We start from the raw sequence: 15,224 nt of genomic DNA on the forward strand, positions 1-15,224 counted from the left end.
AGCTAATAATATTTTCAGTCGTAGCTTATCCTAGCATAAGCTGATGTTTTTTTCAAATAAGTAAACGAATGCGTTTGGACGATGCGATCTCCCTCCACACGATTCCACGAGCGAAATGCTAGGCAAGCGCAGCAAAAGGCCGAAGCGGCCCACGCGGCCAAGCCGGCTCGCTCGAGGCTGCTCTCGGCGCGGCACCGTGGGCCCGCCCTGGTGGCCAGCTCGTGCGCTCGCGGCCTCGTGGGCCCGTCTGCGTGCGGTAAGCGCACCGGACGTCGTGGGCTGCCTGCCAGTCCGCTCCGCTCACGCTCCGCCGCTATTAAAGGCCCGCGCCGGCCGCTGCCGGCCGGCATCCCCGTGGCCGCCCGCGTCCCGAGGAGTGGAGGAGGGTCACCCCGAGACAGCCGCTCCACCGCCGGTCTCCTCCCCACCTCCTCGCGGCTCGCGGCGCGGCCGGCCATAGCCCCCCATACACCTTTGGTGGGGGCGACAGAGCTCGCGGCCACTCACTGCCCGTCACGACGTCGGTCTTGACTCGTTGACCGCGGAGTGACCGCGCTCGTGCGCCGGAGCCGGCCATGGAAGTGCGCGGCCGTGGAGTGGTGGGGCAGGGTTCGGCGGCGGCGGCCCGGCACCGGCACCCGCCGCCGCACCGGGCGGCGGCGGCGAGGGTGCAGGCCGGGGACGCGCTGCCGCTGCCGTTACGGCACACCAACCTCATCTTCTCGGCGCTGTTCGCGGCGTCGCTGGCGTACCTCATGCGCCGGTGGCGCGAGAAGATCCGCTCCTCCACGCCGCTCCACGTCGTCGGGCTCGCCGAGATGCTCGCCATATTCGGCCTCATCGCCTCGCTCATCTACCTGCTCAGCTTCTTCGGCATCGCCTTCGTCCAGTCCATCGTCTCGTCCAGCGACGACGACGAGGACTTCCTGGTCGGCTCGTCCGGAGCTCCCGCCGCCGCGGCGCCGCCCTCTTCCCGGCAGCAGGCGCAGGCGCCGGCCCCGTGCGCGCTGCTCGGGAGCACCGCCGCCGCCGCGGCGCTCGAGAAAATGCCGGAGGAGGACGAGGAGATCGTCGCCTCGGTCGTCGCCGGGAAGATCCCGTCCTACGTGCTCGAGACCAGGCTCGGCGACTGCCGCCGCGCCGCCGGCATCCGGCGCGAGGCCGTGCGGCGGATCACGGGGAGGGATATCGACGGCCTCCCGCTCGACGGCTTCGACTACGCCTCCATCCTCGGCCAGTGCTGCGAGCTACCGGTCGGGTACGTGCAGCTGCCCGTGGGCATCGCGGGCCCGCTCCTGCTCGACGGCCAGAGGTTCTACGTGCCCATGGCCACCACCGAGGGCTGCCTCGTCGCCAGTACCAACCGAGGCTGCAAGGCCATCGCCGAGTCGGGCGGCGCCACCAGCGTTGTGCTGCGGGACGGGATGACGCGCGCCCCCGTCGCCCGCTTCCCCACCGCGCGCCGCGCAGCCGAGCTCAAGGCATTCCTCGAGGACCCTGCTAATTTTGACACGCTCTCCATGGTCTTCAACAGGTGAATTGAATTTTGCGACAAAAATCTTGATAGCATTCCGTATCCGTAGATGCTTAACATGTTGAGGTTAACACGCGGCACAAATTCCACGATCCCCATCCAAACGAACCATGTTGAGGTTCAGGGCTCACAGACGCTCACGCCGACAGCCGGAGCCGGAGAAGCTCGTTTTCCTCTCTCACAGACGCTCACGCCGACAGCCGGAGCCGGAGAAGCTCGTATTGGGCGGCCGACACCATGCTACAGTGCCGGAGCCGGGGCCGGCCGGAGCCCTGCCAGCCCTCAATCCGACTCGTGCACATCTAGGATGAGACAAATGACACCATGTTGAGGTTAACACGCGGCACAAACTCCACGATACGTCTCCATAGTAGTACTAGTACAAGACGCCTGTCTTAATCAAATCATTAAGCAATCAAAACCATTTTTTCCTTTCATCCATTACTTCTCCTGCAAGGCTTTGAAATCATTGTGTAGGATGATTGAGCATGACACGCTTGCTGACTTGTTTGGGAACACCATCAAATGTGAGCAGGTCGAGCAGGTTCGCGAGGCTGCAGGGGGTGCGGTGCGCCATGGCAGGGAGGAACCTGTACATGAGATTCAGCTGCAGCACAGGGGACGCCATGGGGATGAACATGGTGTCAAAGGGCGTGCAGAATGTGCTGGATTTCCTTCAGGACGACTTCCCTGACATGGATGTCATTAGCATATCAGGTTCGCCTTTCTCTCGCGCTTTTGGGATAAGTCGAATCGCCTCACCTGACTGAGTCACATAGTGGCTGCTTAGTGTACTGAACTTTCAGCGCATTCTTCTATCCTAAAAAAAACTTAAATTCGTTTTCACATTTAAGGTAAAGGGCACATAGCCTCCCCCCTAAAATAATTCATTGCTTGCTGTTGTACTTGTCTGCAAAGTGTTATCTTATTTGAATCCTGACCATACTAAGGAGTCTTCAATGAACAATAAGTATGAAAGACCTATTGGCAGTATAAATACCTAGTACTATTTATTCTATTGAATCATTGAGGGAAGCTTGAGGACAAAAAGGTGCTGAACATTGGATTGTTAAATCTAACTGCACCTCTTTAAATTTAGTTGGTCAGTGAACCAGTGTGGCATGGTATATGAAGTTTAAGTACTCCATCACTTCGCTATGCATTAGGATTTCAGGAAGCAAAGAAAAAACGGCTTTATTTTTCAGACAAAGATACCGCACAGTGTTTTATAATACAAAGATACTGCACAGAAACCAATACTGACTTAGACTAATACTTACTGTGAGAAGGCACACAAACTCAAAAAATTATGTATATAAGAAAGAAGATTTCAAACAGAAACATAAGTACTTCTTTTACACAATCAGCAACGTCAGTGCTTTTACAAAAACAAGATGCATGAAATATTTGACTGTACTATAAAAACCTGGTTGCATCAGCATAATCTTGTTAGATCACAAGAAACAATATTTCAAGATGGCGTATTTTTGCCACTTGCCCACTACAAATATTTGTTTACTCAAGTTAGCAGCTTTCGTGTACCATTAATGTCTTCAGTCATATCTGATTCTTCCTGGACCTGGTCATAATTGATTCCATCAGCATAACTTTGTGAGTCAAATGACTATATAATTGTAGATGCAAGATCCTACAACATACTTTGTACGTATACTCCTGTAATGTTCCCAGGCTAACCAATATCTTTCACTCTTTAAATCAGGTAACTTCTGTTCTGACAAGAAGCCAGCTGCTGTGAATTGGATTGAAGGGCGTGGAAAGTCTGTGGTTTGCGAGGCTGTAATCAAGGAGGAAGTGGTGAAAAAGGTTCTAAAAACAAATGTGCAGTCACTAGTTGAGCTGAACACAATCAAGAATCTTGCTGGCTCGGCTATCGCTGGAGCTCTTGGGGGTTTCAATGCTCATGCGAGCAATATTGTAACGGCCATCTTCATCGCCACTGGCCAGGATCCTGCACAGAACGTCGAAAGCTCCCACTGCATCACAATGCTGGAACCCATAAATGACGGAAAAGATCTTCACATATCTGTCACGATGCCTTCTATTGAGGTACGCAACAATGCACGTTTTTGTATTGAAGCGCCAACGTATCCAGGTTTTGGTGCTGGTGATATGCTTTGCCTACAGTATGTTTGGTCCCACTTTGATTTTGTTTTGCAACAAATGCTCTGCGTGTATCTCATGGTCCCAAATGGGCTGGGACTTAACTTTCACATCCTTTTCCATGAATAATTGACCTTTGAATCATTTCCTTTTGATCATCCCATCTACCAACTTCCTTTATTAATAAAGAAAAGGTGACATAATGAATGCTGATCTTCCGCAAAACTAGCGTTGTATTTTGATTGTGCACTGGTAGGGCAAACACAGTCGTCTATTCTGCAAATATGACATAATGAACGCATTACATTGGGCTGCATTTCTTTGTCGTCACGACAGCTGTTTTGACTCCAATGGAACATTTTCTTCCATTCCCAACAAAAAGGAATCTTTTCTTCTTGTTTTCCTATTCCACTCGTCTATTTGCTGGCTTGATGAGTAGGCTTTTGGCCTCTATTATGATTGATGAGGCACATAAAAATTCTACTGATTTGTCTTTGTTAACCATGATGGCATATACCACTACGGAGCTCTTTAAGATTTTTTGTTTAATACCTTTTGGTTGAAGGGGTCTCATAACCAACTGTTCCATGAAATCATCAACAATAATTACAAAACGATGATTCCAGGCCAAACACTGACGATTACTTCTGAATTGCAGGTGGGCACAGTTGGCGGCGGGACTCAGCTGGCTTCCCAGTCCGCCTGCCTAGACCTCCTGGGCGTGAAAGGCGCAAACCGGGACTCCCCCGGATCGAACGCGAGGCTCCTGGCCACCGTGGTGGCCGGCGGGGTCCTTGCCGGGGAGCTCTCCCTCCTGTCTGCGCTGGCCGCCGGGCAGCTCGTGAAGAGCCACATGAAATACAACAGGTCCAGCAAGGACATGTCCAAGGCCCTACCTTGATCCGTGCCGAGACCTGGGTTGTTGCAGCGGAAATGGACAGGTCCGGACACTGTGAAAATGGCGTTGAATAAATTCTTGTGCCCCGTGGAAGTGGAAGCGCAGAGGTGGCCGGCCGGTGGGACACTTGGGTGTGGGCAGCAGGGCAAAGGTTCAGTACTGGTCATCACTCTCTCAAGAGGCAGTTGTGCTCGAAACAGGGAGAGTCCTTATTCAGGAGCTTGACCTGTTGGATCCCCGATGCTGGCCGGTCCAGGTGTCCGACCCAGTCATCAAATCGGTCGTCCTCTGCGCGCTGACGCTGGAGAAGCGAACTAACCTTTGGTTTCTTTTTTTCTTTTCTTTTGTGCTCATAAGAGCTTTGCAGTCGCCTTGGTGCAGAAAGTGTTGTAGGTCGTGGTAGTCTGGTAGATATCTCCTGTCTTTTTCATCTCTCTCTCTCTCTCTCTCTGGCTTGGTTATGCCTGGTAGAGGTAGATCTCTCTCCCTCTTTGCTTCAGGAAGCAGCTTGCGAACCTGGTCTCTGTGTTGCTGCACTGTAATTATTTCTTTTCTTTTCTCAGCTTTGTTTGCTCGATCCTCCTCTTATCGTTAACCAAACAAACCCTGTCGAAACCCGGTGTTGTGAGCGAGGCTGTAAAGCGATGCGCCGATGCGTATGATGTGCTGCCAGCCGCCAGTGCAGTGCACCAACTGGCAGGTTCGTTGGATGCAGATGGCCAGATGGGGATGAACAAGCTGGAGATATCACCGCCCAGGATTCAGAGTCCTGGAGAGGCAGACGCCTCTGCAACCTCTTGTTTCGCCACCTGTGCTTTTGTCCTGGCTCGAGCGATTGATCTACCAGAGCCAGACGCAGGCAGCATCGTCGTCGTGGTCGTCGGCATTATCAATTTATCATTGCTCGTCGGTGTAAAGTAATCGAGATTCTTTGTCTGTGGGGGCGGCGGTCATCAGGGGCGACGAGCTTTGGTTGATGGGTTCGGCGATCGGAGTGGAGGGGCCGGACATGTGACCTGCATGTTGGGCAGGCAGATCGGAACCGGCATGCCACATGGCCTGGACTGGAGCTGGCATATTCGAGTAAACACCGTAAGTATTTTTTTAATATTGTACGTCTTGCTGAGATGGTGTGCTAAGAGGACACAAGGTTTATACTGGTTTGGGCGAAATATCCCTATGTCCAGTTCGTTGTTACTGCTCATGTTACTAGTATTGAAAAGTTTATAGTAGGGATTACAAACGGGCGTGAGAGGGATATATCCCAAGTCTCTGGTGGAAAGAACGAATGGGTACCGAGAGCTCGTTTGTTGCTCGGCTATGTGTTCGAGGTTCGATGCTAGTGATCTTGATTTGATGCGGTGCGATGCTTTTTAGTGGGGTGTCCTGCTTTCCCTTTTATGATCACGTTCGCATGGTTGAAATTGGCTGAAAAACAAGCCGAAGCTGAATTGTCGTGAGAGAAAAACACTGTTCCGGCTAAAAAAAGCCAAACAAGCCGGCTTTTAAGGTAAGCCGAACGGGGCCTATAGACTAAGGGAAAGCATGTGTTACAGCAGGAGAAAAGAGGAGAACAAGAGAGAGAGTCCATCAGGGTCATCGGACCTTTCTTTTCCTTTGTACGGCCCCGCTGACACGACAGGTGGTGATAGGGACAGCTACATGCTGGACGCCTGTTCGCCGATGATGCCATGCCCTGGCATTGTCAGCGGGTCGTCATGTCCCACTCCGCCCTGGCGGGCGGCGCGGCGAACCAACGTGCTGATCAGCAGCCGTACAGGGAGTAGGTAGTATAGTGACCACGCGTCCGTCACTGTGGACAATATGAGTTCCCTGGAATGACATGTCGCAGGGATGGGTTGTGTTGAGACGTGATCGCTCCCTACACGATGCTAGAAGTTTGACCTTGGGTCATACTTTCTGGCCTGTAGTGGTTGGCGGCGACGTGAGCTTTCGTTAGGAGCCGTGCCTGAGGGATCAGGCGAGGCGGAGCCCGCTCTCAGACATCGGGCGAGGCGGAGCCCGTCCCTAGAGGTCGGGCGAGGCGGATCATATGACCTTTGGGTTGGGCGAGGCGGAGCCCGCCCTTAGAGGTCGGGTGAGGCGGAGCCCATGCCCTCGGTGTCGGGCTAGGTAGAGCCCACCCCTAGAGGTCGGGCGAGGCGGAGCTCGCGGCCTCGGCGTCGAACGAGGCGGAGCCCGTCCCCAGAGTCAGGCGAGTCGGATCGCACGACCTTAGGTTGGGCGAGGCGGAGCCCGTCCTCAGAGGTCGGGCGAGGCGGAGCCCACATCCTCGTTGTCGTGCGAGGCAGAGCCCGCCCCCAGAGATCGGGCGAGGCAGACCGCACGACCTTGGGGTCGTGGCCTTGATGTCGGTTGAAGCTATAGTCGCACCTTTGACTGACTAGATGGATTAACGTATAACGACCATTAGCTCCTCTTCGGGTACTCTAGTATTGGTCCCCGACAGTAACCCCCGAGCTTTCGGAGGAGTAGAATACTCCTTCGGAGGCTTTTCTGAATGGGAGGACTCTGAGGGCTTTGTCCTTCTTTTGTAGCTTATGGCGTAACCTGGGAATGGTGGTTCCCTTTCGTCGAGACCGGACCCCTCGCGGGTATGGCCATGAGATTTGGTGGTTTGGAAAAAAGGTCTTTCCTGATTGGGGCTCGGGTATCCCGTTCGCGGGGATCCGGCTAGGTCCAGCTGGTGACCCACCCCTTTCTACTTCTTATCTTGTAGGTGCCCAGAGCAGTTGTCGAACCCATCGATGGGCCAACCTTTGAGCTCCTGGGCCTAGACGGGCCGTAGAGGAGTTTTTAGATCTGTATTCCTCGCACTTGCGACGAGTTGTGACCTGTCTGGAGAGGCGAAATGTTCGGTGATTTTTCCGAGGGAATGGATAGAGATTGCGTGCGCATATCCCATGACGTGATGTTGTGGCAGATCATTGTAGGCGCGGAGCTCTAGGTGGGTGGTTGGTTTCCTCACGCCCGTCACCCCTATAAAACCAAAGGGTTCGCCCCCCGGGTTTCATACCTTGCCTTCGCATCTGCAACCACCGCCGCCAATCACCTAGGCTTCCTGCATCCATGTCCCCACCGCCATCGAGCTCACATCCACTCGCCCCTATCTTCCAATGGATCTGTGGTGCTGCTATGACATCACCTTTCAACACATGGAGGGCCTCATCCATCGCAGCCTTCTCCGCAGGCGGACCTCGGCCGAGGAGTGGCTGCTGCCCGACGAGGAGGATCTACCATCGCCGCCTGACGGCTACGTGGTGTCATTCGCACACTTTCAAGAGCACGAGTTCGCTACCCCTGCCCACAAATTTCTTTAGGGGCTGCTGTATTACTACAAGATTGAGTTGCAACACCTCAATCCCAATGGGATCCAGCACATGGCGGCATTCGTCGCCCTATGTGAGGGATTCCTAGGGATCAGCCCCCACTTCGATCTCTAGAGGTACTTCTTCGCCATCAGCCTCCAAAAGAAGAGGGAGAAAAGCGGCAGGCAGGAGCTACACATGCCGGTGGGGTGCGCTGGCATCTAGCTCCGGAACAATCGGGTCGGTGAGTACCGGCCGATGCGGCTGTCGACATCCAACAAGGGGTGGCACTCGTAGTGGTTCTACCTCAAGAACTACGCCACCACCGCCCCACTAGAGTTCATCGGGCACCTGAACGAAGAGGCCCCGTAGTCATGGAGGAAGTAGGGCGTCCTAGAGAAGGACAAGAAGAAAATCCGAGACCACATCGCCACCACCTAGATCCTCAAGGAGAAAGGCTTGAAGGGGTTGGGCATCATTGGTGCCTACCATGCAAGGAGGGTGGCACCGTTGATGATGTGTGTGCTCCCGCTTTATGTGACAACGCCCGAGGCGTCGTTTGATGGAACGACGCTCACCGAGGGGGCGCTTCCCAACTTTGACATCGCGCAACGGATCAAGGAGGCGATGGAGCCCTCGCGGGATGACGCGGGTGCCCCCCTCGACTTCATTTATTCGGTGCCGGGGCATCCTCCGATGCCACCGAAGCCAGGTCACGTCATCTTCGTAAGTTTCCCCTTTCTGTGTCTTTTCTTTAGTTGATTTTCCGACCTCTTGATACTAACTTTGAGGGGGACGGGACTAGCTGAGGGACTTCATCTTTACGGATCACCTGGCTCCATTGCCGAGGGATTCATCTATGAGGGTGGTGAATCATGCCAAGGGCGAGCGCCTGAGGAAGGCGAAGGAGGACAAGAGGAGGAAAAGGCAGCATAAGCTGCAAGCACAGGAACGGGGGGAGGACACCGACAACGACGACGATGATGATTGTCGGGGACCTAATACTAGGGTACCCAATGAGGTGGAACTAATAGCCATCAAACGTTGATGCTTCCAAATAGATAAGAACGTAACTGCACTTCTTGCCCATACGACCGAAGGTTGGCCACGCCTCACTCGGCCCCTAAGGGTTGGCTCCACCTCGTCTGACCCCTAAGGGCTAGGCTCCGCCTCGCCCGATGGCTAAGGGCTAGCTCCGCCATGCCCGATGTCCGAGGGCGGGCTCTGCCTCACCCGATGTCCGAGGGCTGGCTCCACCTCGCTCGATGTCTGGGGCAGACTTCACCTCGCCCGATGACTAGGGACTGGCTCCATCTCACCCGATGACCGGGGACTGGCCTCGCCTTGCGTGACCCCCGAGGGTTGGGCTCTGCCTTGCCCAACGACTGAGGGCTAGCTCTGCCTCACCCGACGTCTAGGGGTAGGCTCCACCTTGCTCGACATTCGAGGGCTAGCTCCGCCTTGCTCGACGTCTAAGGGCTAGCTCCACCTCACCTGATGTCCTGGGGTAGGCTCCACCTCACCCAACGCCTACACCCTACTCCTTCATAATGATAAGCACAGGGCAGGACAAGACACTCAAGTCAACCGTAGTACCGAGGACCATACCCTACACGCCTGTGGGAAAGTATCATCATGATATGATGAGACGGGCACTTTAAGCCCTTCTAGGCATGATAGAGCTTAAATAGTATTGTAGGCGTCGACTTTTGTCTTATAGTATTATGGGCGCCGCTACCAGCCCTCGGATGCGGATCCTGACATAAGCATACGACAACCACTATAATCTAGGAGGGAACGCACATCATCTACAGTACACCAAGCTGTTGGCATCCTTTTCTATAGTAACCGACTTTTGTCTTACAGTATTGTGGGCACCATCAGCAGGGTAGGCTCAAGGGAAAAGGAAGACCCGGCACCTTCAAAGGACCTTCTCTACCTCTGGTTTTTCCACTTTCTCCCATCTATAATCCCTGCTCCCCCTTGGTCTATAAAAGGGAGGGCAAGGCACCCCACTAAGGGGATGGATCAATCCAACACACAACACATTACTTAACATATAGCTGAGCAGCAACCAAGCTCTTGGCATCCTTTCAACATTTCCATCAGAGACTTGGGACCTATCCCTCTCTCGACCGTTTATACCTCCTACTATGAATCTTTTTAGTGCTAATAACACGAGCAGCAACAAACTAGATGTAGGGACATTCTGCCTGAACCAGTATAAACCTTGTGTCCTTTAGCACACCATCCGGGCCTAACGTGTAATAAATATAAATTTACTAGTTGGTGTTTATTCGAAACAACGACAGTTGGCATGCCAGGTAGGGGACCTTTGCATGTTCCAATGATAAACATTAGGCCATGGATAGCTAGCCATGATATCAGCTGGGTCCTAGGAGCACACGTGTGCTTCAGAAGCCTAGACTTCATCATCACGGTGGGAGGAGAGTTGGCATTGGCTCACGCTGCCATCCAATCTCTCCCCTTCATTGGCCTCAACCACGAAAGGCTTGAGCGCTAGCTCGGTGTCTCCCTTGAACCCTAGCAATCTAGGGAGGACTAGCGCCGCTTCACCCTTTCTGATGCCAATGACATGGCATGGTTTTCTGGAGGAGGGTCCCTCTCTCTGGAACACCACATACGGAGCACCCTGACAATGCTTCCGTTCGTTCTCCGCAACGCTGCGGCGACCGTTAGCCACCTTGTGGCATGATGCATGGTCTTGCCACCTGCGAACAATGAGTTCATGGGGGTGATCAAACACATCATGGAATCCCTCCACAACCTCCTCACAGAGGGGCTGGGGTTGTCCTTTGGCTCTGACTCCAGCAGAGGGAGCCATAACACCTCCTAGGAATGCTTCATGATGGGTGCCCCTGAGGGACACGTCGAAAGTGTCCCACGGAGGTGGCTACCCCAGCGGGCAACCTTGGCGACGAAACCGAAGGGGAGATCGAGCACCGCAATGATGGTGGGCGCGCACGCGCCATGGCCCATGATGTAAACTGAAGGATCATCGCTGACGATGAAGCCCTTCCTTGCTTTGCCCAGGTGAGCCAGAACATCACTGCCATGATGGCTTTGCTCCATGGCCCTCTAGAGGCCATGACGCCCAAGGATCATTAGGCCCACCGTGAGATCCGCACGCTACTCGAGCATGCGGCGGCGTAGCAGGCTAAGAGCTCGTTGTCTCGACGACGCAAGCTCAATGCTAGCCAGCACACAACCTCGGCATGCCCCGCTAGGGACATGTTAGTCCACCAAGCATCACAAGGCGGTAGGCAGCGCGTTGTAGTCCTAGTACATCAGCGTCTTGGCCACAACCGCGACGCACGCAGCACCCTCGACGCCTGTAGACATACCTATGGTGATTCAAGAGAAGGAGCCCACCACGGCTATCATCCTTGTCACGGCGAACGCTACGAAAGCAGCGAGGACCAGAGCCTGAGCCCCGGCCTACCAGGCCCTCAGGCCTTCGAATGACAATCCTCAACGCTGCCTTCCCGCCAAGGTACCGGCCACCAACCAATATCCCTAAGTACTCTAGGGAAACAAACCCCGAATTATGGCTCAAAGACTATCGGCTTGCCTACCAAGCCAGTGGTGTGGATAATGATGACTTCATTATCCACAACCTTCCACTGTTCTTAGCTGATTCAGCACAAGCGTGGTTGGAACACCTGCCATCCAACGTGATCTAGAGTTGGGTGGATCTGAAGGAGATCTTTGTGAGGAACTTCCAGGGCACATACAAGTGCCCTAGCAACCCATGGGACCTTAAGAACTGCCATCAGAAGGCCAGTGAGACCCTTCATGGGTATATCTAGTGCTTCTCTCGGTAGTGCAACGAGCTCCCTAATGTTGCCGACACCGACATTATAGGAGCCTTCCGATCCTGGACTACCCGCGAGTCTTTGGTTCATAAGCTTGGATGCAAGGGCCCGTGAACCACTAAGGAACTCTTGGACATCACCACCAGCCACGCCTCAGGAGAAGAGGTGGTCAAAGCAATCTTCGATCGTCTCGAGGGCAAGGCAAGGCGAGACAAGGGTGCCGGCGAAGGCACCTCCAATCATTCCACCAAAAGGAAAAACAAGAAGCAATAGTGTGAGGACTCGCTCGTGGCCGCTGCTGACCGCAAGGGTGGTCAAAAGCCCATGGAGGGCAATCCGAACCACTTTGAAAAATTACTCGAGGGGCCATGCCTGAACCATTCCTTCCCGATTAAGCATCTGCTCAAGGACTGTAGCCTCATGCGGTGGTTCTTGTCTAGAGGCTCCAACAAAGGGAGCATGGAAAGAACCCTACCCCCACCATGAACAATGCCGAGGAGAAGGATGATGGCTTTCTATAGGGGTATTAACCCCTATACCCTTATGGCTAGGCTTGGGCCGGCTCGGATCAGGGGGTCTGGCCCACTAGAAGACAACACATGGCCCGGGCAACCTGTTTAGAATCCCGCGCAAGGAGTCAAGGCGGATTTGGAGATCAAGCAAGATCCTGGTCGGTTAGAATAGGAATCCTTATCCGGCCACCTATGGTAGTTGTAACTGGCTAGGATTAGTTTCCAGATCTGTAACCCTACCCACCGGACTATATAAGGCGGGCAGGGGACCCCTCTAAAAGACATCTCTCATTGACATACAACAATACAATTAGACGCAGGATGTAGGTATTATGTCTTTACGGTGGCCGAACCTGGATAAAATCTTATGTCTGTCTTGCATCACCATCTTATTTGTAGCTTGCGCATCTGTCTGCCGATAATCTACTACCTTAGGCATACCCCTAGGTAGACTGCCGACCTTATTTCATCGATAGTGGCACGCCAGGTAGGGGGTATGCGTACTGCTCTCCAGGTGAACAAGATGGTCATCATCCCCGGTTCCATGGCTACACCGAACGGCCTCACGTTCACCATCGGCCAGATCACCTGGACCACTGGCTCTGATGACTTCATCGCCATGACCCCGGAGGAGGCGTGGGTTCAATCTACGCCGACCACTGCTTCAACTGCATCGGCTACGGCTCTAACCATGGAGGATCTAGCTCTGACCATGGTGGATCTGGCTCCGACCATGGTGGGCCTGGCTCCAACCACGCCAGCGTCGTCTTCAGCCATGATGACAACCCGTCGTCCGCTTCCTCGCTACAAAAGGAGGCAGATCGACAACACCGACTTGCTCAACTCCATCGATCGGGTTGGCACCAAACTTGCTGAAACCCTGGCTCTAGTAAGTTCGATTCAAAGTCAACCTAATGAGCAGGTAACTACGACCCACAATAGATCTACCCAACCAGCTCGGGCCAGTCATCCTGCATGACTCGGTATGGATCTCATGGTCACATCTACTCCTGAAGGGCGCTCCGTTCGCTGCCGGCCAGCCCCTGCGATGGGTCTCTAGCTCTCCGAGCACGAAGCCTCAATGGAGAACCACTAGGTCCAGCCCTACGGCCTATGCAACTTCGTCAACATGGTTCGAATGGAGGGTTATCAAGAAGGATCGGTCCACACAGTCCAAGAGGGTGGCTCAAGCTCCTCGTCCAGCATCGCATCTAATGCCTCCGTTCACACTGAGCTCCAGCATCATGATGATGAAGGCGTTGAATACGATCTGGATGTCCCAAACCACGCCCTAGGATTCCTATGATTCCCATCCTTCCCACCAAGGCAAGGGGACTTGATCAATGTCATCAGTAATGACGAACCACCGGTAGTCGGCGAAATAGAACAAGAAAGGCTAGCACGTGAAGCACACAATATTGACTGGTTTAATCGCCGACAAATTGAAGCCAAGGCAGAAGAGGAGGCCCAATGCATAAGGGTCCAGCCACGTGACCTTAACAATGCCTTTGATAGGGTGGGGGACAAGCAGGTCTTTAGGACTCCAAGCGCCAACGTAGTTGTTGCTATGTCAACAATGCAGCGACTACCCAACACCCTAGAAACATAGGCAGTTCGTGATGATATACAAGCTTACTTGACGGCTGCTATGGCCTAGACCACAGAGATTGTAAATCAAGCCCGAGCTCCATTCATCTCAGTCGAATCATGCCACAGCCGCCAGTAGTCAAGTCACTCACAGCCACCCAACCAACATGGCTCGCGCAACAACAACCCATTAGACAACCGTCAAGGCGGGAACGGTGGCCATGATGGTGGTCGGGACAACAATCGCCGTCGGGATGACAACCGCCACGACTTTTAGGACGACAACCGCTGAGACAACCATGATAATCGCCATGATAACCACAGCCATAGGGTTAATTAGGATGGCAACCGAGATCGCCGTGATGGCAATATCGATCTCCGCCATTACCTCGGAGGACGCAATCTACGCGATCGCATCAACCAAAGAGCCAACGATCGTGCATCCCACGAAAGCTATCACCGTATGGAATATGATACTACCCACGGCCCTTCGGGTTTGAAGCAGTTTACTCTGCACCTTCGCCAAGTCATATGGCCCAAGAACTTCAAGCTCGAAAAACTTCAAAAGTATGACGGCAACGAGAACCCCGAATTATAGGTCATGCTCTATGAAACTGCGTGCAGATCAGCCATGGCTGACGAGCATGTCATGTCTAACTACTTCCCAGTCGCTATCGGCCATGCAGGTCACCAATGGTAGGTCAGCTTGCCGGCGAACTACTTTGATTCTTAGCAAGAGCTCAAGCAAGCTTTCATCGACAATTTCATTGCTACTTGCGAGCAACCCGGCAACAAATATGATATGTAGCGGATTCGAGACTAGAAAGATGAGCCACTATGCGAGTACGTCCAGCGTTTCTCAGAGATGCGCATCAAGGTCCCATCAATCTCTAACAACAAGGCAATCAAGGCTTTCATTACTGGTCTCCGCTTCCACAATGCCCTATGAGACAAGCTCCTTCGCAAGAGACCTGAATCAGTCATAGCGCTCCTGGCCACTACCAAGAAATATGCAGATACCAACGATGCTAAAAAGATAATCATCGAAGAAGCAGCAAGGGTTCCACGCTCTGACCACCCCCACACCGTGACGACTACCGCGGCAACCGTGGTCGGAACGACAATTTTGATCGCCACAACTAGCGCAACGACCCCTGCGACCACCGCGACCAGCGTAATTAGTGGCGTAATCACCATGATGATTATAGGGGCAAGCATGCTCGGGAAGACAACGGCGAGGTCAACACCATTAAGAAAGGTGGTGGACGTCGCAACTACGAAGAAGACTATGCCAAAGCATTGAAAGGACCCTGCCAGCTCCACCCCAAGTCAAACCATACCATGGAGAATTGCTGCATTCTCAAGTCTATCTACACACGTCAGCAGGCTCTAGATACGTCCAACAAG

The 15,224-nt window shown here is 53.5% G+C and overlaps 1 protein-coding gene across 1 annotated transcript; it reads left to right on the plus strand.

The window, feature by feature from the left end:
- Window positions 1–328: 328 nt before the first annotated feature.
- On the plus strand, window positions 329–5,115 carry LOC136476881 (3-hydroxy-3-methylglutaryl-coenzyme A reductase). The gene is made up of 4 exons (XM_066474852.1): window positions 329–1,534; window positions 2,070–2,251; window positions 3,255–3,601; window positions 4,314–5,115. Exons 1-4 carry the CDS (start codon window positions 576–578, stop codon window positions 4,554–4,556), a joined length of 1,731 nt encoding a protein of 576 aa, XP_066330949.1. The 5' UTR covers window positions 329–575; the 3' UTR covers window positions 4,557–5,115.
- Window positions 5,116–15,224: the final 10,109 nt, after the last annotated feature.

This window comes from Miscanthus floridulus, chromosome 8 (genome assembly GCF_019320115.1).
Source record: "Miscanthus floridulus cultivar M001 chromosome 8, ASM1932011v1, whole genome shotgun sequence".
Lineage (NCBI taxonomy): Eukaryota > Viridiplantae > Streptophyta > Magnoliopsida > Poales > Poaceae > Miscanthus > Miscanthus floridulus.

What these genes read in the sequence shown, in the direction of transcription:
- LOC136476881 (XM_066474852.1), top strand. Translation starts at nt 576, where the DNA reads ATGGAAGTGCGCGGCCGTGGAGTGGTGGGGCAGGGTTCGGCGGCGGCG. An exon ending in CTCTCCATGGTCTTCAACAG is followed by an intron (nt 1,535 to 2,069) that starts GTGAATTGAATT and finishes AAATGTGAGCAG; the next exon opens with GTCGAGCAGGTTCGCGAGGC. An exon ending in TCACGATGCCTTCTATTGAG is followed by an intron (nt 3,602 to 4,313) that starts GTACGCAACAAT and finishes TCTGAATTGCAG; the next exon opens with GTGGGCACAGTTGGCGGCGG.